Source organism: Ips typographus, linkage group LG16 (genome assembly GCF_016097725.1).
Source record: "Ips typographus isolate SLU linkage group LG16, UJ_Ityp_2.0, whole genome shotgun sequence".
Taxonomy (NCBI): domain Eukaryota; kingdom Metazoa; phylum Arthropoda; class Insecta; order Coleoptera; family Curculionidae; genus Ips; species Ips typographus.
Window position 1 is genome coordinate 7,117,214 of NC_138437.1, and position 25,180 is coordinate 7,142,393.

General features: G+C 32.0%; 4 protein-coding genes across 11 annotated transcripts; 3 read left to right on the forward strand and 1 right to left on the reverse strand.

Moving 5' to 3' along the window:
* Positions 1 to 1,031: 1,031 nt before the first annotated feature.
* LOC145739117 (mitogen-activated protein kinase p38b-like) lies at positions 1,032 to 6,729 on the forward strand. The gene is made up of 7 exons (XM_081994484.1): positions 1,032 to 1,731; positions 1,942 to 2,119; positions 2,174 to 2,317; positions 2,773 to 3,007; positions 3,073 to 3,152; positions 3,210 to 3,462; positions 5,372 to 6,729. The coding sequence occupies exons 1-7, from the start codon at positions 1,628 to 1,630 to the stop codon at positions 5,437 to 5,439; spliced, it is 1,062 nt and encodes a 353-aa protein (XP_081850610.1). The 5' UTR covers positions 1,032 to 1,627; the 3' UTR covers positions 5,440 to 6,729.
* Positions 6,220 to 16,791, reverse strand: LOC145739116 (beta-1,3-galactosyltransferase 5-like). 4 transcript variants are annotated; one of them, XM_081994480.1, is made up of 3 exons: positions 16,699 to 16,791; positions 10,375 to 10,440; positions 6,220 to 7,876 (listed from the first exon to the last, which is right to left on the reverse strand). In XM_081994480.1, the coding sequence occupies exon 3, from the start codon at positions 7,872 to 7,874 to the stop codon at positions 6,753 to 6,755; it is 1,122 nt and encodes a 373-aa protein (XP_081850606.1). In that variant the 5' UTR covers positions 7,875 to 7,876; positions 10,375 to 10,440; positions 16,699 to 16,791; the 3' UTR covers positions 6,220 to 6,752. The 4 variants fall into 4 exon arrangements, with proteins under 4 accessions (XP_081850606.1, XP_081850608.1, XP_081850607.1 ...); XM_081994482.1 differs by lacking the exon at positions 16,699 to 16,791 and adding an exon at positions 13,522 to 13,545; XM_081994481.1 differs by lacking the exon at positions 16,699 to 16,791 and adding an exon at positions 10,768 to 10,837.
* Positions 16,792 to 17,481: 690 nt separating this feature from the next.
* Positions 17,482 to 20,891, forward strand: LOC145738758 (uncharacterized). 4 transcript variants are annotated; one of them, XM_081993786.1, is made up of 5 exons: positions 17,482 to 17,638; positions 17,766 to 17,849; positions 18,887 to 19,330; positions 19,385 to 19,599; positions 19,848 to 20,891. In XM_081993786.1, the coding sequence occupies exons 2-5, from the start codon at positions 17,786 to 17,788 to the stop codon at positions 19,956 to 19,958; spliced, it is 834 nt and encodes a 277-aa protein (XP_081849912.1). In that variant the 5' UTR covers positions 17,482 to 17,638; positions 17,766 to 17,785; the 3' UTR covers positions 19,959 to 20,891. The 4 variants fall into 4 exon arrangements, with proteins under 4 accessions (XP_081849912.1, XP_081849914.1, XP_081849913.1 ...); XM_081993788.1 differs by having other exon boundaries at positions 19,385 to 19,593; XM_081993787.1 differs by having other exon boundaries at positions 17,505 to 17,638; positions 17,704 to 17,849.
* A 197-nt stretch (positions 20,892 to 21,088) lies between these two features.
* On the forward strand, positions 21,089 to 23,133 carry LOC145738761 (uncharacterized). 2 transcript variants are annotated; one of them, XM_081993800.1, is made up of 3 exons: positions 21,089 to 21,245; positions 21,472 to 21,577; positions 22,510 to 23,133. In XM_081993800.1, the coding sequence occupies exons 2-3, from the start codon at positions 21,534 to 21,536 to the stop codon at positions 22,949 to 22,951; spliced, it is 486 nt and encodes a 161-aa protein (XP_081849926.1). In that variant the 5' UTR covers positions 21,089 to 21,245; positions 21,472 to 21,533; the 3' UTR covers positions 22,952 to 23,133. The 2 variants fall into 2 exon arrangements, with proteins under 2 accessions (XP_081849926.1, XP_081849928.1); XM_081993802.1 differs by lacking the exon at positions 21,089 to 21,245 and adding an exon at positions 21,250 to 21,380.
* The last annotated feature ends 2,047 nt before the right edge of the window (positions 23,134 to 25,180 follow it).

The window sequence follows — 25,180 nt, forward strand, 5'->3', positions numbered from 1 at the left end:
ATAATTAAATTTCAATTCGCGTGAGATAAAAATGTAATTAAAGCATTTAAATCTGTTTTTAACATGCATTTACTGGAGTCTGTCAAAATAGTAGGGCGATTGGAGTCAGGCGTGGCAATTCTCGCCATCTGGTGACAGTTTCGGGAAATAAGAAAGCGAGTACCGATTAAGGGGGTCAATCTTGTCTATTGATATTTTAAAAACGATGGCAAAATACTTTACTTTGGTAAGACGGTATGCGGTTGTAACTAAGAGAAAAAAAGAAAAAATCCAAATGTAATTAGAAAACCAATTGGTATACGATTTTTTTAAATAAATTAGCTTGTTAGCTGCTGTAGCTTGCCAATTTTTCAAAATTGGCTTACTTAACAGTTGAGATGTGTTTTGGAGTCAGTGTTTACTGGAGTGTCTACATTGCATGTCTCCTTTTAACTCATTCTGATGAAAAAAGATGGCCTAAGTTACTACAGCTTAAAATACAGGTTAATATTGTCGCCAAAATACCCCTTTGCTCAGAAAGTTCTGCTTTTTTGGTGAACGCACAATTCCTTGTTATAATTATTACTGTAAGTAAAAATAAATGATTTATACAGTATTTGAAAATTAAAGAAACATTGAAACTGACTTCAATCTGAATATTTTTAATTAGTACGAATATGACACATTAAACAAATTGGCAGAGTGGTTTAAAATAAATAAACTAATATTTTTTAAGAACCTACTTTTGTAAGTTTATTTTTTTTACGTAAATTTCCACTTCTAAGTTAGTCGTAAAACAATTTTGTTTATATTTGGTGGTATGTGAAGTTAGCTAAAAACCGCAAAGATTTGTTGCCTATTTGTTTCTTTTGCTTTTCGGTCCGTTAAAGGTTAATTATTACAAACTTAAATTAGTTGAATTACAATTGACGAGTGAATTTGTGAATAGTGGGCAACAGCAGATTGATTAACGCCATTAATTTTCTGACAGTTTACGGCCGCCATACTGAATGATTTTTGTCTTTATTCAAAAATATTTAGTATGCACAATCAACTGATCAGAAAATTGTGAATAGTACTGACATATTATGTCAAGGTCACTACAATTTCCTTGTAAAATATCATCGTTATTTATATTGCATTACAAATATAAACAATGTAGGTAGATAAAAACAAATATTCCTGGTTGTACCACTTTGCACAGATAATAAAGTGATCCCCTAAAGATAAAAGTTTCAAGGAAATTTGTTGATGAAAAGTGTGAACTGAATACCTACACGATTTTGTTATAGCGAAACTATGTCTATACGCGTATTATATTAAAAAATAAGTTGTTTTTTTATAAGTCATTAAGTAAAATTAGAAAAATACTCAGTCTGGACTATTTTTTGCATCTTCATAAATAAACCAGTTGAGTGCTTGACGAAATACAAAAATAACTAATCGAAAAGTTTGAGAACAGTTTTGAGACGCTTGGTATCGGTCGTCTCTGTCGAACGCGTTCAAGGTGAATGTTCCCTCTCTGTTTAGTTTAGTTAGTTTACTCAGGTAGGTCCCCCCCTGTTTCTGTTTTTTTTTTTGGAATAAGTGCATCTGAATGTCTACAATCAAATAGTTGACAAGTTTTTAAGTTGTGATTTGTTGAAAAATGACCAGTTTCCATAAAGTTGAGGTGAATAAAACGGTATGGGAAGTTCCAGTGAGATATCAAATGTTATCTGCTGTAGGATCAGGAGCATACGGCCAGGTTTGGTAAGTATTCTAACCCAATTTTTACTGTGCCAATATTCTACATTATTTTATTATGAAATACACACTAATTGCCAACTCCCAGTACCTTTACAACCTTTTGGAAGTCACAATTTTTCTTAAAAAACACCAGATGTGATTTTTAAGGTTATATACTTAATAAGCCCCATAAATCCTACCAGTGTCAAGGTAATTTAGTTCATATTTTTGCAGTTCTGCTGTAGATACCCAGACTAAACGAAAAGTTGCCATTAAAAAACTAGCACGTCCTTTTCAAACTGCTGTACATGCCAAGCGGACTTATAGGGAGCTCAAATTGCTAAAACACATGAGACATGAGAATGTTATAGGTCTCCTGGACGTTTTCTATCCTAAGCATGATAACAGTCAGGTAAGAAACATTCTGGATTTCTGGATAAAACAAAAATCAAGGAAAAAATTTTAGATTTATTTAGTAACACATTTAATGGGGGCTGACCTAAATAATATAGTGAGGACCCAAAGACTGACTGATGATCATGTTCAGTTTTTAGTTTATCAGATTTTGAGAGGTCTCAAGTATATTCATTCTGCTGGGATTATACACAGGGTAAGTTAATATATTTTTACTACCAATTTTATGGTAATATGTAGGTGTAGTAGATCAGTATAGTAGTGTTGTACCTACTGCCAAAGTGTGACTTGGTAGTAATAATCATTAAGGAAAACAGAACATCAAATAGCTTGAAAATAAATCCTTCTGAAAAGAAAACTGTGTTAAATTGGTACCCTGTATATTATTCTTAATTAATCATTATTGATGACAGGGCTCCAATAAAATGTACACTGCAGTGCAACATTTTATTTGAAGTTGGAATTTTGATTGGAGATTAGGCAAGGTTAATAAATGTGATTCATTATACAGGGTTTAATTTGATATAATTAGTATTTCCCAACTTGACTCAAAAACCAATCAATCTTTTTTAAAACCCTGATCTTTTGATTGATCTCTACATCCATGTTTTCTTCATTATTAACTAATTTTATATAACATTTATCTTACAGGATCTGAAGCCTTCTAACATAGCTGTAAATGAAGACTGTGAGTTAAAAATCTTGGATTTTGGATTAGCAAGGCCCACAGAAACTGAAATGACAGGTTATGTGGCTACTAGGTGGTACAGAGCTCCAGAAATCATGTTGAACTGGATGCATTACAATCAAACTGTTGATATTTGGTCTGTAGGGTGTATCATGGCGGAATTATTAACTGGGAGGACACTATTTCCTGGCACAGATCGTATCCTTTTTTACTTTACAGTGGCCTTTCAACATTTTTGAACTTGTTTCCTTAACTGGTTATAGATATCCATCAGTTAAATTTAATCATGGAGATTCTTGGTACTCCTGATGAAGAATTTATGAACCGGATCACTTCAGAAAGTGTGAGTTCTGGTCTCATAACGCCGATAAAAATGTCGTGTAACTAAATAAACTTGCAGGCACGGAATTACATTAAGTCTCTGCCAGCCATGCCAAAAAAAGACTTGTTCCAATACTTTGTGGGCGCAAATCCAAATGCTATAGATTTACTTAGCCTTATGTTGGAAATAGATAGTGAGAAACGCATCAATGCTGAAAAAGCTTTGGCTCATCCTTATTTAGCTGCCTATGCTGATCCTCAAGATGAGCCAACGTCTGAACCCTTTGATCAGAGTGAAGAAATTATAAATTATCCAGTTGAAAAATGGAGAGGTATGATAATTTAACTTTGAAGCTAAATATCTTGAATTGGAATATTTATTTATCTTGTTTCTTGTTTTGTTGCAAAGTTTGCATTTTCTAAAAGTTATGAGGTAGGTTAATTCAATGAGTAGTCCGACACTGATCTACTAACCAATTTTGATCAGTATTATTAACTGACTTGATGACAGAATATTGAGATTAGCCTAAGAAATTGATACAAATGTTCTTTTTGTACCAATAACAATTATAAGAAAATTTGAGGTACAAAGTTCTCAACACTAATGATTTGAAGTCAATTATTCTACATAACAATTTCTAGGAAACTTCTGGTATACTTAACATATTAAATATTAAACCGTTAGTTTCCTACACTTTCGTTTGACGTAGGATGAAAAACAAATCGAATAATTGCTAGTTTTAGTGGCCACGTGCATTGAGTAGTTCAGTGCCATTAGGAATTGAACTTTTTCCATTATTCATTTTATAGGAAAAATATTGTTTTGCGAGTTTTAATGGTTTATGGTAATTTACTTATACAGAATAGATCGAAACAGCTTTATTATTATTACCATTATTGTCATAGACTAAATGAAAAGTATAGACAAACGTGAGATGGCACCACTAAACGCATATTCGCGTAATTTTAAAGCCAAACGCAGCAATTCCGATCTTTTGACTGTTGGAAAACATCAGTTTTAATGCGGCGTTGTCTAGTTGACAAATCACATTTTTTGTTTTGGTTCAAGGCAAAAAATAACAGATTTTGTGTATGTTTTCTTTAATTATTATGTTTCACTTCGTTGTATTTTTAGTTTAGTTATTTGTTATTAGTTTATTTTTAATATTCATCAAGGGTTATTTTATACTTAATACATTATGAATTCCATGTTTAATCTTAAAACAGTCACGTGACCTTCAGAAGAGTCACGTGACTTTTAAAAAATGTTTGTTTATTGAAAATCGTTATGTGACTATGAACTGTAAAATGAGTCACGTGACCTTTACAAATATATTTTATTTTTGAAAATCGTCACGTGACCATTTGCATATTATAAGGAGTCAGGTGACTCTTCAAATAATACTTTGACATCTAAAACAGTCACGTGACCTTTAGGTTTTCGTTTTGGCGTTAAAATAATTAAAAAATGTCACGTCGCCATTTGCACTGTAAACGATTACATGATCCTTCAAATGACATTTTGACATTTAAAACTGTCACGTGGCGTTAAAAATTACATTTTAATCTTACAAATAGATATGTGATTTAGTGTATCAGTTTAAAACTAAAAAAAAACGGTTACGTGACCTTCAGGATTCTGTTTTGACACAGGACTGTTTTTAAAAAAGACTCCTGTGACTTTTAAAATAAATAGAATCTTTATTATCCATACATCAAACCAGAAATTCTTATCTTGTTTAGTTTTCAAAATACGAGTAATTTAACTCAATAGCAAAAGAAAGCGGATTATAGGAAATACTGCTAAAGTTGGCAACTATGTCTACAGTGACGAGCTGTATTAGCTGCTCTTAAGAGTTTACCTACAACTGAAGTGGCCGAAATACATTAGGAAGCCCTTGAAGCGTAAACAACTTTCTTTTTGGGTGCCACTTTAATTACATTGCGCTGGTTGTCTGTACTTATCATTTAGTCTATGCCATTGTGCAGATTTAAATTTCACAATCTTTTGAAATATATTAAATGGTGGTGAATCAAATAATATATGCTTTATAGCTAATTAACAAACTGAAACTTATGTTATCGTGCTAAAACCCCAATCACGAAGCTGTATTTTTAACTAAGAAAATGATGATTCTATGCTTCTGTGGCACGCGAGTTTTATAATAAACTCCAGTTAAAAGCAACAATTATCACACATACGTTAACTGCAAAGTCTAATTCAACAAACCTCCATTATAGAGTTGGTGTTAGAAGAAGTGAATTCATTTGTTTACGTCCCGATGCCGAATGAAGAAGGACGAGAATAGTATCTGAAACAACGACCTCAAGCCAGTTACAAGTTAGTCGTCATTTGTAAGAACCGTAGTTTAGTGAACTAAGCTAAGAAAGTTCTGTTCAGTGCTAGTGATGCAACGATTACTCTTTATACATGTTTACTTATTTATCTCGAAATTAAGAAATCTAACAATATTACCAGTAAAGTCATCTGATCAAAAAAACTCACAAAATCGTTGCATCACTATATCAGTACCTAAACTTTAACGTAGATGGGTGCTAACGATGTCAATAAAAAAAATATGTTCCTTGACTTTTAACATTAAGTGTATATTTTGTAATTTAGATGTATTCAAAACGTGGTTGGTATATTTCCTGTTTATTAACAAATTGTTTTGCTATGTGTTGGAAAACGCACAAAATTAGTACGCACTATGTACAGAGGTTATAAAGTGTCTTAAAATACATTTTAGATCGATTGTGAAAAACTGCATTAAAATCAGTGAAGCTGGTTACTTTACTTTTTTTGATAAATGTGCTCTATAGTTATTATAGTAAAATTCGATCTATAATTGTGTTTTACATGAATCGGTCTAGGACTGTCTTTATTGTTTTTTTTTGTGCACTGTAAGAGGGTATCAAGTTGTATTTTTTAGCCTTATCAGCTTTTTAGAAAAACTATTTTACATTATAAGAATATAATTTTGTTTATATTGTCTAGTCGCTTAAATGAGGTTTTATTTCTCTCTGATTGAAAATTTGATGGTGCGTGGTTATCCAGTTGTTCTAATTTCCTACAGTAAATAACAAAATGTCATACAAGATGGCTTTATTTTCTTGTAAAAATAGATAAGGAAGGGACAGATAGGATTGTCTTGCAAATTTCGCATAGCAATAATAAATACTGTGAACTTAACAGTAAAATTTTGCCATATCTTTTCTACGGATTTAGTTTAGCATTGAGCCTGCATTTCTAGTTAGAGTGATTGAATTGAATACGCCATTAATGAAAGCATTTCATTTTAAGTTACTGCTGGAACATATGGTACTAACTAGTAATGCGGGTGAGATTCTATGACCCTTATAATGAACTTTCAATTATATTTAAGTACAACATAAATGGTCGTAATACTTAAGAGGAAAATTCACAGCTTTATTACACTAGTTGATAATATATTTGTTTTCTTTTTTCTTTTATAAAATTGTTTATAATCTTTTCTAACCTTTTCAAGGAATACAATAAATGGAAAAATAATTTAACGTAAAATAAATACTGTTAACAAATAAGTAACTATTTATATAATAAAGACTAATCACAATGAGTTTGTTGCTTGATTTAAAGATATCACTTTTTACACTTGGCTATATCGTGAAGTTTTTTCCACAAATCGAACTGTTCGGCACTTTTTACCATGTGAATGCTGATTTCTTTTTGAACGTTACACGGCGTGAGGGACACACGTTTGTTTAAAAATTCGGCCGCGTGAACCCGTTTTATCTTAAGTTCATTGGCGACAATTCCCGTTAAGAACACATCTTCTAATTTCAAATAGGTATGATTTAGAGCAGACTGATAAAGCGGTTTTGCTAGATTGGCCGGAAGTAAGTAGGCGGGACCTGTCGTGAAGTCTGGAAAAACGGGTGGCTTATATTGCTGGGGCGAAATGTAATACTTCGACTTTTTATTCCGAATTGGTTTCCACTTCCTGGCTAATCGCCCGTATATGATTCTTTGTTCCGGTTTATGTTTTGCTATGAAGGCTAATAGGCGCGATACGTTTATAAACATATCGTCATCAGTTTTAAGTACAAAAGCTGCTTTGGGACAGTAGTTATCCACCCACTCCAATATCGAGATGGTTTTAAGAGTTAGATTGTCGTACGTATCTACAAACTTCCCTCTTATTATGTCACCATATATCAATTGCTCTTCGTCGAGTTTCTGATTTATAGTTTCGTTAGCTATTGACCCTAACATAAACGCTATTGCTACGTCCTTTCGGCTGCCGAAGGAACCCCAAGTCTTTCGGATTGCTTCTCTGGCACTATCATGGCTTGGAGCTGACGTAATAGCTATTAACAGCTTCACTCCTTTGCCCAAGTTGTCACAAACATCAGAACTTACATCTATATGACCTGCTTCGTAAATATATTCAGCTGGTACTCCTTGAGTCAGATCCAAGTTTAATTGATGAGTATTCGAAGAATTCGAGTGGTTAGTTAAATTTTGGGGTAGTACTGGTGCTGGGGGCGCCTCCGACGACGTGCTGCTGTTATGCACAATAGGAAAGCTGATGTTACCTTGGATCATCCTTGATTCTGATAATGTTAGGAATGATCTGGTTGGTGGTATCGTCGGTTTCAGGGTCGACGGGTTTAGGGACAGCAAGAAGAATACCAATATCAGTAAGGTGAAGGCGAATGCCAAGTGCATGAAGCGCACTTGGGATAGCCATGGCACCCCCATACCTGGAAAAAAAGAATACTTATAATAATTCACTGTCTAATTTGTCTGCGTGCGTGCTTTAACTTTTGTGATACAAAAACTAAACTAAAAACTAACTAATTTTGTAAGTAAGTAATAAGTATATTAGTGCATTGATAAATTCAGGTATAAACACTCATCGTATGTCATAATTATCACAAAACTGTTAGTTAACTTCAATGATAAACCTTTTAGTTTTGTAGCAATTCTATAGTAGGTAACTCAACCAACTAAACAATGCAGAAACTGTGATTATTTAATAATTTGCAATACAAGTAACTGTACATTCAGAATGGACTAAAATAACCTGATATGTTATTAGCTGGTATTTAATATGTGAAATATTGTTCTGATTCTGATTAATTAGTTTGGGCTTTACGGCTGAGCGCCTTGTTTAATTGTGACATTATATACAGGTGAACGTGACAAAAGAAAATGTTTTGCTTTTCTTTTAATGAACAGATTTATTCGCTGTACCGTTGGTAACAATACAAAAAGTAAAAAATACTATTTATTCAGAATCTTTTAGTAAATAATTTTAGACCAGATAGCAACTTAAAGATTTCAAACAAAATGAGTTTGGAGGTCTACAATAATTTATACACTATTGTTTATACCTGTTTATGCATATTAACAAAATTAGTTTTTTTTGCCAGATTGTAGTTGAATACTAAGTGATTACTAATCAGTAAATACTGTCTATTGTGCCACTACAAGAAAAACTGTATAATGAATCAAATCCCATTTTTTTAAAAGTGATAAAAAGTACAATGGCAGTACCATTGTCAAGTCTACGTGCTGAAAACAGTTTTACTCATAGATGAGTCATGAGGTATCGTCCGTGTACAAACCACAAGACATTACCATACTTTCTTAAGCCCAAATTCTAAATAGCTTATAAATTGTAAATCTAGCAATATGAGTTTTCTTAATTAACTAAATTTTTTTGTAAAAATGTTCTATAATTTGATTGAGACGAATTACTACTTACTAATATCGTTTTGTTGATTGGGTCCAACAAATTTCGGCTCACCGCACCAAAAATAGAATTTCACACTATTTTCAACTAATTTAGATAATTTTAACTAATAGAGGTGAGACGGAGTTCCCAACCAACACAAGAAAATAATTCTTTTTGTCACTCATTCATTAATTTTTTTCCTAGAAAAATCAACAGTGCCCTTTTCTCGAATTACAAAATTTCTACTCTAAAAAAAACAATAAAATAAAAATCCGACCCTGTTTTTTCTAAATCAAAGTGCCAATCAAGGAAGTTGAGCCTGTCTAGGCCACTGCAGAAAATTGTTCTAATAAATCTTTACTGTATACTAACCGTTGTAATGGTTCGCAAACTGATCAGTGTTACAACAAGATTTGTGATTCTTCAAAAAGCACTTGACTGGACAAGCTGAATGCACTCACTAGAACTGTCCAGTAATAAAGCGAATTGAAAAGCGACAAACAATAAGCAATTAACGCATTATCAAAATATGAATAATTTTCAGGTGGCTTCTCAATAAAATACTTTTGAGTGTTGTTCAGCAGTACTATCTTATTGGTTGCATACAATTAGGTTCTTTTTGACGTGGTTAAATTAACTTCCTGTGATTATGTGGCTCACAACTGAAGGTGTTTCTTTAACCAGACATTAAAATCATTCAATAACGATAAAAATAACATTGTCCATTTATATACGTGTCGCAATTGCCTTTCCAATTTGATTCAGTAAATTGTACGACCATAATAATTAAATTTAGTTACCATCTACAGCAGTCTACATTAATTGCCTTATTGTATTCTAAATAATTACCTCAAGGGGAGTCTGAAAATGTCGTAAACATTCTGGAGATACTTTTATGTGGAAACCAACAGTCATTAAAAATGTATAAAATATTGTTTACAGAACGTCTTTAAACATTAGCATGTCATTAAGAAACACCCTGATGTAGTTATTATTACATACTTTTCTATACAGTTTCATTTAAAACTATATTCTTAAAATTCTGAGAAGCAGGCATAAGACCCGTTAGAGCAAATATGACTAGAACTGCTAAAACTGGTTGAAAAAACACGAACAACTTTTCTAACAGCATCTGAATTTTAAATGAGTTGGTTTCATACTGTATAACACGTCATGACTACAATACTTAGTAGCCAAATCACTAACTCTTACCACACTAAATCTGGTCCGTAATTTAAGCATATTTAAATGTATAATTTTTATTGTCTTGCATCCACGAGCCTAAAATTTGTCAATTAAAGAACCTTGGCATTTTGTACTAGAGAACTAATGAATGTTCTCACTTATTTAAGTATTTGTGATATTTACTTTAATAATTAAGAGCGTATATTAATATTGTTTATAGAGTGTCAAGGTTGTTTTGCTTTATTAGAACCATACATCAACTACCTTGGTGTAAATCAAATATTACAGCCCCTTTCTACACATTAATACTACAACACTATTACTACTAGTACTTACCAATTTAAGTAGATAAAAATAAAGATAACTTTTGTGTAGGCAAACGTATCAACGACATGTTCAAATCTGAAATAAAACAAAAATGTTAAAACTCCTAGAAAGAAATTCAACTCTGAACAAACATAACACGTATGAATATTACTGATATACATATTTGCAGACGTTATTGTTGTATCATGTTTTTGCACAAATTTAAGAAATTATTCCACACATTCGTATTGAAGTTATTGTCAGCTTTGTGAATATTTGAAAGATAAATGGAATCTCACTTTTTGGAAATTGTTTGATATGCAAATTTTATACATTTGATTAAGTAACACTAGCAGCAAAAGCGACTTTCACCAGTTTACTTAATAAACTGTTCTGTGTTTGAATAGACAATAATCTACTTACAGACATCCTAACGCAATCAAGACACTAAACCACCAAGTACGGCAGCAGAGGCAATATTACAATATTTAATAGTAGTTACATATACATAATAAACCACATCTGCATATGTGTAATATGATATTTTGGTCTGTTTAGAAGTAACCCGCCCCCAATGTTAACTGAATGAAATTTGAACCGGTAATTACTGAGATACGTTGTGGTTTTCAACTAATATTAAAAAATTTTCATGTTGAGATCAGCCACAAACCCATAAAAATGATATGTAAATTAATGAATAAACTATTGTATTTTAGAATGTTAAAGTCTGCCCTTCATAGCTTAATCATCACTATTAACAAAAAAATTACCATACGTCTCTGTACACAAAAGCAAATCTACTAAGAACGTACACCCACCCTAATAGGTAATGAAATAAGATTGTTGAAATTAGTACGCCTATTAATCAAATGATTTTTAACCTAGATACAAAACACTCCATTGCTATAGGAACGCCAATATTAAATTAACGACAAATGGTCTTTTGTCACGAACACATTATTTCCAACTAATAGCATCACTAGACGCGTAGTAGTTTTTATCACACGTTGTTTATATGCTTTTTTATAGGCTTATAGATAGAAAATGTTGTTTAAAGGGTTAATAGTTGGTATGATGTAATATCAACAGAAGATCAACCACAATAGTGTGTAAATAAGTAAACATACAGTAGTAGTGTATAAATTTATGTAAAGGTAGATACAATTATCTATCATTGTAACGCAATTTCATTTTATATTGTACCGGGTGACCCAATAAGACTGTTCCTCGATCATATCTCATAATCTCATTTTCTCAATATTTCAGGTTAGGAAAGAGAATTTGAAAAACTGTTTTCACTGGCCTATTTGGATGTTATTTGGCTACTTTTTCATAAAGAAAAAGTCATATCGTTCCATTTGTTTTTTTTTGGAATTTGAGTCACGGTGTCAAAACTAGCCCCCTGGCGGAGAAATATTCAACTAAATTAACTATATTTTGGTTAATTCTTATTGCCCAAGAAATGCTCTTTTCAACAATACCAAATTTGTGAAAATTGGTCAAACCGTTAAGAAGTTAAAGCAAGTTATTGCAAAAACAATTGAACACCTCACGCCATTTTTGTTTTTGAAATAACAGAAATTTGTTTTTTACGAAAATGATAGATAAATTGGTTCGCTTTAAAAATGAGGAAAAAAAACTCTAGTTTATTGTGCAAAATTTATAGAAAATGCAATTTAAAAATGCCTCTGGTGGTAATTTTTAGTAAAGTTTCGTTTTATTTTTTATTGAACTACACTAATACTTTCTATTTCAAATGATATCAATTATATTTTTACTTTGTGGGATAGGCCCGTTATAAACTAACCAACACTCCTGTTAAAAGTTAAATCGACCATCTTATACATAACAGCAACATAAGTCTTAAGAATCCGCCGTTTCCTGTTCAGTTATGCAGATTGACTTTCTTACAAATAGAGCACTGTCTGTATATGGTTGGATTTGAAAAAATGAACACAAACACAATTTAACTTCTAAGCCTGCAAGGCACATTCTTTATCATAACCTTGTGGCTAAAAGCACACACATAAAATATTGCTACTGCTTACTTGAGGTAATTAAACATATGCACAATTTCAATCAACAGAGATAAGGATGATAGGAAAAAAAATTTCACATATATGTTCACTAAAAAAAAATTGTCACATAGTTTTCCTTGAACGCATTTTTCATGCTAATCAGTAGAGAAGCAAACTCCTTTATTTAAAATCTTCACCAAGACATCATTAAAAACAAATTATAGCATAAATTTAATGACCTGAGCAGGGATCTGAGAACCTATAATTTTATGTATTCTTTCGCTTCTTGGATCCTTCGCTTTTGTTCTCTTGACCTTGTTCTTCTGTTAGATTTTTTTGTAAACGCTATTTTTTTAATGTTAATGAGCAAGAAGCTATAATACTACACTGTTTTGGGGTATGAAAATGGATAGTTAAAAGCCATTGTTTCCTTCCATTTGGTTTTATAACGGTGTTTTAACTCAAAACTTGCAAAAACAAATTTTGGAGGATTTCCAGAACTAATGCACTGCTGAATCGATTTAATTTCATTTCTTGTCACTTGAAAAACCCAGGGAAACCACGACATCAAAGTTTATTTTAATTAAAATAAATTTAGGTTTAACTGATGCTATTTAATGACTGGAGCGTAGTGCAGATGGAAACAATGAATCGATTATTCATTCATTTAGAACTGTAATAAATTTTCATATTTTTAGTTGGATAGACTGGCAGAGTGCCAAAGTACATATATACAGGTTTGGAATTCAAAGTATACTGTTGAAAGCTTCTCAACCAAGCTTGAGTGGATGAAATATTGAATTTCATTTTGATTAATTGCAAGTAAAGATCAGGTTCGACATTCTAATGAAAAACAACTTATCCCCTGTGATTTTGTTCTACTGCTGGTGGTGAAGATATTAATTTGAATTCTTTACAAGTTAATGCATTTCCTGATGATGGTGATAATTTAAGATCCCTGATAAGCAAATGTCCACTTGCACGTTCGATATATTCTAAGAAGTAATAATTACTTATTATACTAGCTGAACTGTTTCCTGTCGTGGTTTTGGGGTACGTAGTGCATATAAATAACAGCTGTTTATTTCCAAGCAAAAGATAATTGTATTAGTAAAAATCTATATTTTGTTTACTATAAATAAGTCTTGTATATACATACCGCCTTCTGTTCTATTAAAATCTGATTAGACACGGAGTAAAGCGTTTCAAATATGAAATAGCACAACACTGTACACTTGTCCAAACTTTTGACCATTAATTCTAAGTTCTTAGGTGGCCAAAAAATGGTAATTTTCCGTCGACCTGAAGCAGTAATGACTGGGAGGTTTTGAAGAATTTGTTTAAATATGAATCCTATTCGAGCACAGAGGCCAACCAGACTATTCTTAATTTCATTCACATTCTAAACTGATCTTTACCATTATTACTAACTTATTGTTAATTTTATAACGCGGTAGTATAGAAAAAGTAAATATTTAAAGCTGTTAATTATACATAATGTTGGGATAATTTACCAAAATTAATCACAACATTGCATCATCAGAACCGGTTTTTTACTTTCCTCATACGCACAATTTCGACAGTTTATAGAGAAGATGCCACTAATGATTTAGAATTAATTTCTTTTGACGGTGAAGAATATTTTCGTTGACCACACATTCAGAAATTCTTCACCTCATATACAGTTATACTAAGTTTAAATATATACTTTAATAGTGAACTACGTGATGTCCATCCTAATTTAAGAGATTTTAGGTTGCGTCACTTCAACACTATTGCAATTAACGGTATTATACTTGGAGTAATGTTTTAGAAAATTGAACAAACCTTTTAAAACACATCCTTTACTGGGTACTAAAATTTACGACACCACAAACTGTTAACAACAACAATAAATAAGTATATAACTAGGAAATTTACAGAAATAGTGAATAATTGAAAAGGTTTTTTCACCACAAAACCAATGCTATTTTATTTCTTGAGTACACCTTTTGAATTAAAATGATTTCAGGAAAAAACCGTACAAGTAGGTGTTGCTATTTTTACTGCTACTTAAACGCAACATAAATAGCCTTTTCCTGAAAGTAACTTTCACAGGGTGTGAGTTTGCAGTTTTATTAGTCAGGAAAGTTTCATTACAGTATACTTTTAATAACTTTGAGGATGTGCACAGATTTGGACTTAATACATCTTCAATACTTCAGCATATAAAATATTATACAAACTGGTTGGTATTTTTGTGTGTTTGCAATGTACTTTAAAAGGGGACTCATTTCAAGCTTAGTTAACAACCCTCTGAGGACAATACCACCCCTATACACCACTTAATGATGTGTTGTTACCAATAATAATCAAACACATGTGTAACATGGTTCAAAATGAGAGATAGGAAGAAACAGGAAAACGTTATCAGAACCTTCAGGAAGAGTAGTTTAAATTGGATTTATTCAGATGAACTAGTTTATAAAATTACAGTTTTCTAGTCTACGAACGAAAGAATTTATTTTTTCTGTTAGTGTTGCCAATAAAGATTTTTCACACTGCAGGTCTGCCATAACAGTAAAATAAATATGCACTAAAATTACACGCAAAATTCCCCTAAAAATAATTATTATTTGCTTAGCACAAGCTATTTTCGGTAATTTCTGCCAATGGGATTTGAATTACTGAGAGTTTCCCAGTAGACTGATATGTTCAGCAACATTTTGCCGGTTAAATAATTTAGTGGTGATAAGTTATGTACAGAAGTCCATGTAAGCCAGTCAATGAACTTCCTACAATAAATTCAACCACACTAAAGTTTATATATAACCGATAGGTATGGCGTGGTCTATTCCAAAAACTAGTCGGATGAATTTGAATCGCGTAAAGGAAATACGACAGACTGATAAACTGAAAGAGGATATTATGTACGTAGTATGTAAAATATATAGGTTACACCAATTAGTTGATAATCCAAGATTTAAATTTTCATCCAATCAATAATTCCTGAATTTAATAATGTTGAGGGGAAAACATCTTGGGAACATCGAGTTTCTGCGTCTATATAAAGGTTTTAAAGGTCAGGAATGACGAAGCAAACTTTTAAATTAATTGGAAAACTGCTGTTTCCACACAGGTTCTGAACAATTATTAACACTGTAAATATTTACGTAACTTACTTTTATGCGTAAAAAATGAGTTGATCAATATCTGGAAATGTGTGTATTTAAAACGTTTTCTGATGTGTGGAGTGGCAATTTCCTTAGCAAAAAAAAGTCAGCTCTTTTAACACCAGAATGCATTAAATTATACCTATAAATAGCTGCCTAATACAGAATTAATTAAGAGTGCTGTTCAATAACCTTCATTGCGAAAAAAGAATCATAGATGATTGTAGAAGTCATTCCTGTTTAATTTAATGATGTCATTTCGCTAAGGACACCAGTGGCAATAAAACGACCAAATTACCGATTTTATTGGATAAAACACGTTCATCCTCATACAAAACTTTAAATTACCTATGATATAAGAAAATAAAACGTGATTGGGTTTACACTCTTTAATGTTCTCTTTCAGGTTGTGTTGCAATTAAACCAGATCAGATAATTAACTTTTTTTGGTTTTTTATGTATCAAATTAGGCTACCAAAAGCGGGGTGATATGTGTGTGATACTTTTAGGAACAGGTTTCATTCATTTACATTTTGAATTACTGAAATCCCGGTCAACTCAAGGTTGACAATTTACACACCAAGCTGCAAACTCTTTTAAAATAGCACAAGTTTAATTAATATAATTTATTACAGCAACTGTTATAGCTTTAGGTTTCAGGGGCAGCTACAAAAGAACAATTTTATAACCAACTACCTATATAATGTAGATTAAGTCAGTTTTGGTTTGTATGTGACTTAAATTTAGTTTACATATATAGGAAAATATTTATTTTTGATCAATATTTCTAACTCAAGTGATATTGAAAGTGGGTTTAATATAAGAATGACCATTTATAAACGTGGAAAACAAATCCAGAGATTGGCATATTTTTGGAAAGAAATTCAGGGACTCCTCTAGAAATTACTTTAGAAGAACAGGTCAGGTAAATACGACTACGTAGTTATCCACATCTGGGCAAACTCTTTAAATTCATGTTAATTAAATAGATATAAAAAAATCTAATTTGCACTCAGCCTTGACATCCAAAAATAAGGATAATGTGGTGGACTTCCTACCGTATGTGGGTCCGCGCTAAATTGAAAATCCCGCTCAATTTTCTAGACGTACTTAATGACTTTTTACGTATTTACTGATAACACTGGCTTATAAATACTACGACGATAAAAATGATAAGCACTTACCTGAACGTTTCGTTGCATTAATCACAAGTTAGACGAAAATATACATAACCATGCCATCGTACGTTTCTAATGACACTGATATGACACATGTCACATTTATTGCTCACATGTCACTGAGCAAGTATCGATACAATGTGTCATCTTTTTCCACTAGAAATGTTTTTTACATAATGTGGTCGATAATTTATTTGAATGCTGATGATGATGCGCATCGAGTTCCAGGTTTCAGGTTCTAGTGCCTACTTTAAGTTAAACAAGACAGGAAAAAATACAGAACCCTTGCATTAAGTTCTAACGGACTTGGTTGTGTACTAAAGGCTTAAATTGTATGTTTCAGGAAAACCAATGTTGTTGCTTTCGTTTAAAAAAAAAACCTGGGCAATTCTACTTTGGTTTTTTAACCATTAATGACCAATTGTACAGACGTATTTAAGGAGGGCATTTTAAGCTAAGTTTTGATAAGACTGTGACATTTTGCACCTGGCTTGTTACAGTTAAGTCACAACTTAGCATAATGCCTCTATCACAATAAACATTAACATAAGAAATACATAAACATGTTTATTTTGTGATATCTAAAGAAAAGAGACATTTCATGGTTAACAAATATGAACTTTAAATATAGAAATGCTGCAACTAATCGTAACAAAATAAAGTTGGAAAAAACCTTGATAAGCGTTTTCCTCACAGCTTCGACCGGGTGCCCATCTCTATAGTATCGATATTGAAACTTCAAACCGTCAGCTGGCAGTTCCCAGCTTCTCAATGTGTGGCCAATACGCAAGCGTGTCTGTCAAATTTGTCACAACACAACAAAAAGCAAAAGTGAATGGATTAGACAGGTGTATTATACAAATTAATGCATTTCATTCAACCTAAAAATGTTTATTTTTGTGTTTAACTGACCTTAAATTAATTAATAACCCTTCCTGATTGCTAGGTAATTAGTTGAAATCGAAATGAGCATTATTAAAGGGACCGAAGTTACAGTTAATTTTTTTGTAGTGTTTTATGTGATGTTGCTAAGAGCCTGGGTCTAATTATTGCTCAATTTTCTTTTTGTTTAGGTCCTCATGGTTCTAAAATCATGACACATTACTGGTGGATGCATTGGTTTTGGATAACATTGATAGTTTATCAGCATTGCAGTGGTAAGTTTTGAATAGCATTAGCAAGCATAGTTAAGTATTGTAAACTTGTGTATTTAGAGCTAACATTCAACAATGAAGTGGTTCTGCAGTAAGTTAAAAGTTGTGGTGTTTGTTACTCATTAGAAATGTTTAAAATGTGTATTTATTTTTCCTACTGTTGAAATATATAAAAAGGATGAAGACCTACATAACTGTATTTAAATTCAATTTGTAATAGGCAAACTTCCAATACAATCATCAATTTCTTCTATGGCTTTATTACTGTAATTTTTTATGCCAAAACCACTTTCCATTTACATCATGCAATCCATTTCAGGCAACAATATGAATCAGCTTTCATTTTTTTGCCACCTTAACTTATATATTGTTTACTGATGCTTGTGTACAGTAGGTAATTTTTGTAGTGATTTTTAGTTACCTTGAGAGGAAACTATTAGTCATTAATGTGTGCAAACAAGTTTTTTTTTGTTATAAGATAGGGTAATTATTACTAAATTACCAACCACTGGAAATTGTGGCAAACATTTTTAATTATTCAGTGAAAATGTTGATTAGCTGTTGTGTTTATACACACTCAATCAATACTTTACCACATTTAAACTTTTTAAAGTCAGCCACATGTTTGGCCTATATTTAACCACTAAACTGTATTAAAAATTGCTTTAGAGTCAGACTGTCATTGTTTAAGTTTAGGTCAGGTTCCTAATTTATTATTTTGGGTTATTGCCTACCTTGAACTATTAGTGTGCTGCATCTGTTCATTAACCCAGGAAAATTCTTGTTACAATAAAAATAAAGAATTAATGTCTACAGCTCTATAAATACATTGTTTAAAAGCAGGTTTCCCATTTGCTTGTTGTAGTCACTCTTCATTCTCACATTACTTTGATGTGTTAACACATTAAAAATGCAAATGCATCAGTAATTTGCTTGTATTGAGTTGTGTAACAAGTAAAAATGGTGCTAGTTATAATTGTTATATGTAGGTAGTAAAGAGGTATGTAGTTAACTTAATTTTATTCCTTTTTTCTTTTCAGTTATCTTTGGACACTCTTTGATGACAACTTTACATTCCAACTCTCCAACTACAGATCTGCCAGTCTCAAATAGTACTATTGAATCAAATAGTTCTGAAGATACCCCTTCAATTCCGCCCAGATTTTCTAGTTCTGTGGTTTTAAGAAATATTTCTCAATATGAGAGGAATGAGTCTATTCCAATGCCACCAATATTTTCTAGAAGGCTTGATGTTCTCCCTTTAGATGTTCCTCCAAATGAAAATGCAACAGAATGGCTAAATAACACTAATAAAGATTTACCTGTGATAAACCAAACTGAAACAAGTCTGAATGGAAATTTCACTGGATTTTTATCTAATAGGAATAAGAGCATGAATTGTAGTAGCAATCACATTGAAGATGTTACTTCACCAGATGATTTAAGTTTTAACCCTAGTATTGTGCAGCAATCTGAACGGCTAGGTTAGTTTCATTCTTAAATTTCAACTTATTACAAATACTTATAAAATTTTGTAGGTATAGAAGAGAGTTCAATAGTTGAAGAAACAACAGGAAACTTGTCAGCAGCTGGCATTACAGGCATCACTCTAGGCTGCATAGTGGTTGTAGGGATTATATGTGGAGTCACATTCTTTTTGTATAGGAATCAAGGCTTTAATAGACCTCAAGTACTTAATGACAGATGTAGTAATCCTGATTCTAGTGGATACATCGACGATGCTTCAGTAAGAGTAAGCAGTTATATTAAAGAAAGATTATCTTTGTGGGCCCTGTGAAATAAGATGGAAAGTTCAGCTGTATGGGTAACAAGTCTTTATTTGTATAAGTTAAGGCCCAGAAAGAAGTTCTTTTATACTCTTCTTATTTCATGCTTAATAGGTTACTAAAAATATTAATTGTTTGAAAGATTAGAGAATTCTGTTTCTTTATCATTGGCAACCTACTTACATTTTTAATAAAGAGTTAATCATCTTTCCAGGATAATTCAGAAGAAATGTACAGTCTCGATAACGATTCGTTCTTAAATAGTCTGGAGGCCATGACGATCCAAAACTACTGGACGGATACCGTAAAACATACAAAATTGTAGAGATTAATAGAGTGAAAATTTTTGTATAGAAGTATTTTAGAATCTGTGATGCATATCAGTAATAGTTTAGTTAGTAAGTTAGGGTTAGAAATCTACTTACGTTTTTGGCATTTCTGCGGCCTGGTATTAGTAGTTATTGTATATTGGGTATCTGCCTGAGATTAAGTGTGTAGTCAAAAGATTGGGGCAACATAAATTGACTACGCGGTTTTATTAGATTTACTACTTTCTTGTTTACAGTTGCTTTTTAGCAGCACTTTTTCTGGTAATTTTGTTGATTTTGTTATCTATGTAAATACAATAATAATCGATAGCAATAACTGCAATCAAAACTTTAATTGTCTTCTTTAATATACATTCTCTTTTAGAAGGAATGTAATACATAACGTACTGCTTTTACATAATGTGATGTTTTACTATTTATCTTATCTTTTTTGTTACTTTTTACATATTTATTATCAATCATATATTTACACCCGCTTTTTGTAGTTAGCGGCATTTTCATTTTGTAATAAGTTCTTCCCATTGTTGTTGACTTTTTAACTGAATACTTTTGCTCTTGTATAGTGTAAATTAAAACCTATTGCGCATTCTTATATTAATTTAGTGCAATATTAAGTTTGTCTTCAAAACAGACAGAACTTTTCTGTATCTGCCTTGACACAAGACATTTATGTTAGTAATATATATTTAAATAGATGTGCTGTAAAGTTGTGAAGAGAAATTAAATATAAAGTGAGAATTGTGATTAGAAGCAGGCGACAATGTTAGTGATTTTTTTTGTTAACTTTTCAGTACAAAAATTGAAAGTTACGTACTAGCTTAGTGTTTCAGTATAAAGAAAAGCAATCCAGAAAAGTACTAATATTGTTGTAATAAATATTAATTTATAGCGTTTCGAGGACCTGAAAACTAATAGAGTTTTTCTAAGTATCTGTTGTTTTATTTTTTATACAACTTTATATTTGACTGAAAAGAAACCAAAGGTTTTGTTACATTCATTTCTATAATAGAGGTTTGGGATTTTTAATAGCAATCTCACTTATTTACAAAAATACATTGAAAAGAATGAAATATATGCAACCCAACATGCAGGCCGATGTATTGAGGGTTGCCTGCTTCCAAGGTATATTTCAGCTGTTCGTCTGAAAATATCCTGCGGATCCTGAAAGGACGAAACAGGATAACTAATAGGTCCGCCTTACTGACACAGTTTTTTGTGTGCCTGCTAAATTTGCAAAGGTGCAATTTGATTAGGTTAACATCGGTGTGATTAATATAAAACCGGTGAGTAATTAGATGATACATTTTTATAAATAGAGAGATTTCCCAGTTTCAAATGGAAATAGAGTGGCTATTTTTACTAGGTCATGCATGTTGAATAATAAGGTTTTGTTGCCTCTTACCATCAGCTTTCTTTTGGTAAATATAGCCGGCTCTAAATTATTTTAATTTCCTAAAATTTCAGTTAAAACAAAAACAATTTTAGTTCCATTTTTTAATAACATTTTAGGTACAATTTTATACTGCAAAGCAACAAGGTTTATCGTTTTTCCCAAATTTCAACCAGAAAAAATGTTTACCTTATGGTATTCAGTTTTGTCGTACAAGGAATACAGGTAAGCATTGAATATCAATTACCAGTTATTTGCATGCAATTTGAGGTATATAATATTCTAACTTATTTAGTAGGGGAATTATTTGGAAACTAGTGTGGTTAACAGATACAAAGTACTTGGACTGAAGTGCTTAAAGGCATTTATTTGAGTACTAATTGCTGTAATGATTACTAATTTTTTAACAGTGGAAAATAGACGTGAAAAAACTGTTATGTGAGTGCTTCTGATACCATGGTGAAAGCGCATTTACTTACTGTATTATATACTGAGGTAATATTTACATAAAACCACAAACAAACTAATATTAGTTTGTCTGTGATAAAACTTATCCCAACTAAAAAATTGCTAAAGTAATTTGCTTGATTGAGAACATATAAAATAATATCACTAATTACAAAACGGTTATTATTTAAAGATTTTTCTTTCAACATATGTTCAGAACTTTGGCATTATTACTTGGCAAGCTTTGCTGATTCTATCCTTCCTAATTACAGTGACTGCAGATACATTTACTCTACTTATCATACTTTATTCTTTATATTTTAAGGAAACCTGCAGACACCATCAAGTGTATTTGCAAACCTGACCGTTTTTTTTTTTTAAATTCTTCCAAGGAGCAACGTACACTAATTTTGCTCGCAAACAGTCTTCATGTATTTCCTGTTTAAAATCTAGAGTGAGCAAAACATTAAACATCAATTTTTAAGGGTTTGGTTTGGACAGTTGAAGAGTCACTGAACTCTTGTATAAATAGTTGTTTCTACGTGTGAGACCGTATAGAGACAATTTCTTTTAATGCATTTGTTATTAATAGATCAGTTAGACCCCAAACCGTTAGTTTTGCCTCTCCTGTTATGATTTATTTTGGTTCTTAATTTAATCTCTTTGGGTTGCATTTTATTTGGCGCTTATTTTTTTTGTTTTCTTTCAAGAAATTCAATTTGGGATAAGCTATGTCCTAAAAAGCCAGGGTCAAAAGAAACAGCGGTCGTGTGCCCTTTGCCACCTAAAAAGAATGAGCCCGCATCGAGAATTCCGGTGGTTGAGCCCCCAAAGTCTCCGCGCACACCTTCACCTCAAGTGCCCGCAACTCCACCCGCATCAAGACCCCCACCTCCCGCATTTAAGCCTCAAACCCCAACCTCACCAACCCCAAAACCTTCTCCACCTTCTAAAATTGAACCCCCGGCTAAACCTCCACGATCACCTTCTCCCCACCCTATAAGGGCGGAGGCTTTCGATGATGTTGATTATGAAGAGGAGAGTGAAGAAAGCAGCGAACCTGAGGAAGAAGACTCGGTGTTGGCCACTCCACAAAGAAAACCTGTAGCCAAATCTGTTAACGAATTTCTCGATAAGGAAAAAACGACTTAATTTTTAATTGACATTTTTGTTGCTTGTATTATATGTTTTTTGTTATATTTTTTGGGGACTCGCTTGGTGATTATAAGATATTTATTTTAACATAAGGGATGATGTGGTTATGGTGTTTCAGAGGGTGTGTTAAGTAAGCTGGTGTTTGTTTTGGTTGAATAGAAAATCGATGAAGCCTTAAACGTTTTTTTTTTAATTAACTGCTATATTTTAAAGTTACGTTTGTAGCTGATAAGGGTTGTCAGTAAATTAAATCTGTTAATAGGAGAGCGTATCAATATCCCGAAAAGTCTAGTAAAATTATTTCCATTTGAATGGAGCTAAAGTTGGCTTTCAAGTCTATCCGACACTTAGTTTAGTTTCCTGATAAGTTTTTAATAAGACTTGTCTCCCATTAATTAAAGAAAGTCAAAATAATTACGTAAAATTAAAGAACATTCTATATTAAGCTAAATTACAGCACTCAAAATAAAAAGTGATAACAATTTGGTATGTTTACTTATGTAATCAAATCAGAGACTTGTTCAAAAGTTTCGCTGGAAAAAAACATTTATTCATATAGGAATCCATCAAAATGTTGAATAAAACTTGCTGTTTTCACAGTCTTTTAAATCAATGGGGGGAATAAAGCTAAAATTGGAATTATTTGAAAAAGGAATAACGAATCGTGATAATATTGACTTGACAGCTCGATTTTCGGATATTTTTAAGGAAAAAGTTTGTTTAAAAGAAAACCTAAAGGAGCATTTACTTATTTTGTTTTGACGGAATTTTCTTTTTACTGGATATATAGAAGTTAATAAAGAGCGTCAAAGTTTCGATCCTGGAATAAATATGAGAAGAAAAATCGCCCACAAGTTATTTAATATCGATTTAGGGTGGATAAGGAGATTTTCTGTTCAAATAAGCTTAAGGAAGCTGAAAAAATGTATTCGATAAAATTATAGGGACTCGTGCTTTTCATTTTACGAGATCGAAGAAGGTTGATGTTAAGGGCTTCTTTTTTATCAATAACGTAACATGACCTGTAGGTACGTTACTTGAGTTGTAATCTTGGTCCAATTTTTTTCATCTTGAATATGATTCAATTGAAATACAAATTTTCTAGTAAAAACTAGACTGTGATAGTTGTACATTTTACGGGTTTTAGACTTGATGACCAAAAATTAAAATTGTTATTCTCCTTACCATATTATGACTTCTAGCATATGGTTTCAAGTTTTACTGAATTTCTAGCAAACCTAGCAAAAAGTTTTGTACTGTTCGCGTTATTTACAAACCGGGAGATTGAGTTAAAACTTTACAGATGATTGATCATAAATTAGCCGTGTTATTTGGAGGACAATCAGTGTCTGTAAAATTGCATTCCGAACAGTTTTAAATGGTTTTTGCTACTTAAAACGCAGCAGCAAAAAATTGATTTGGTAAATAAGTAAATTGCAAAGCACAACTTTATAGTAGAGAGTGCATGCACGTATTAGAAACCTGGCACTAGCGGATTTGATATCATTTCTATTTTGGAAAACAAAATCTTAGCTCATTCACACCGAAAAGTCTGGGCAAAAGCTCTGAAATAAACTTTTAACCGCCTGTTATTGCCAACATTTTTGATTGACATGCAAACACAGTTATGTAAGAAATCACATGCTGGTTGGAGAATAATAGCCTCGGACCGGAAGTTTGCTAAGCATTATTAGATGACTGGATTTAATAACAATAAAACCACGGATCGAATCACCTGTTCAGTATTTAATCCTTTATTGAATGATATATGTGTTGTTCGCTGTATTGCACTGTGATTGTGAAAACCAATCTATAAAATTATTGAAGAAAGTCAAATAAATAAAATTATATAATTAATAGACGTCACACGTTTTTGTAGGTTTATAGGTTTGTATAACCAGCTGTCAAATTGACCAAAATAAATTTCCTGGGAAAAGCAGCGGCATATTTCTGGCCAAAAAATACAGAATTCTGCCAGCTGGCTGTTCCTGAAATGTTTTTCAGCTGAATGGAGTAGAAAATACAATTTTCTTTATTACACAATCGATTATTGGATTCGCGTGTTTTTTCGCTGCCTAGCAATGCCCGCGCATTCTGAAAAATTTTGCGTATATTAAACCCTCAATAAGCAAAAATATATTTCCGTTTTAAGAAAAAAAGGTCATTTATTATTTTGTATGGTTACCTTTCCGTTATCTTATTTGTCGGATTCATGTTGGAATACCA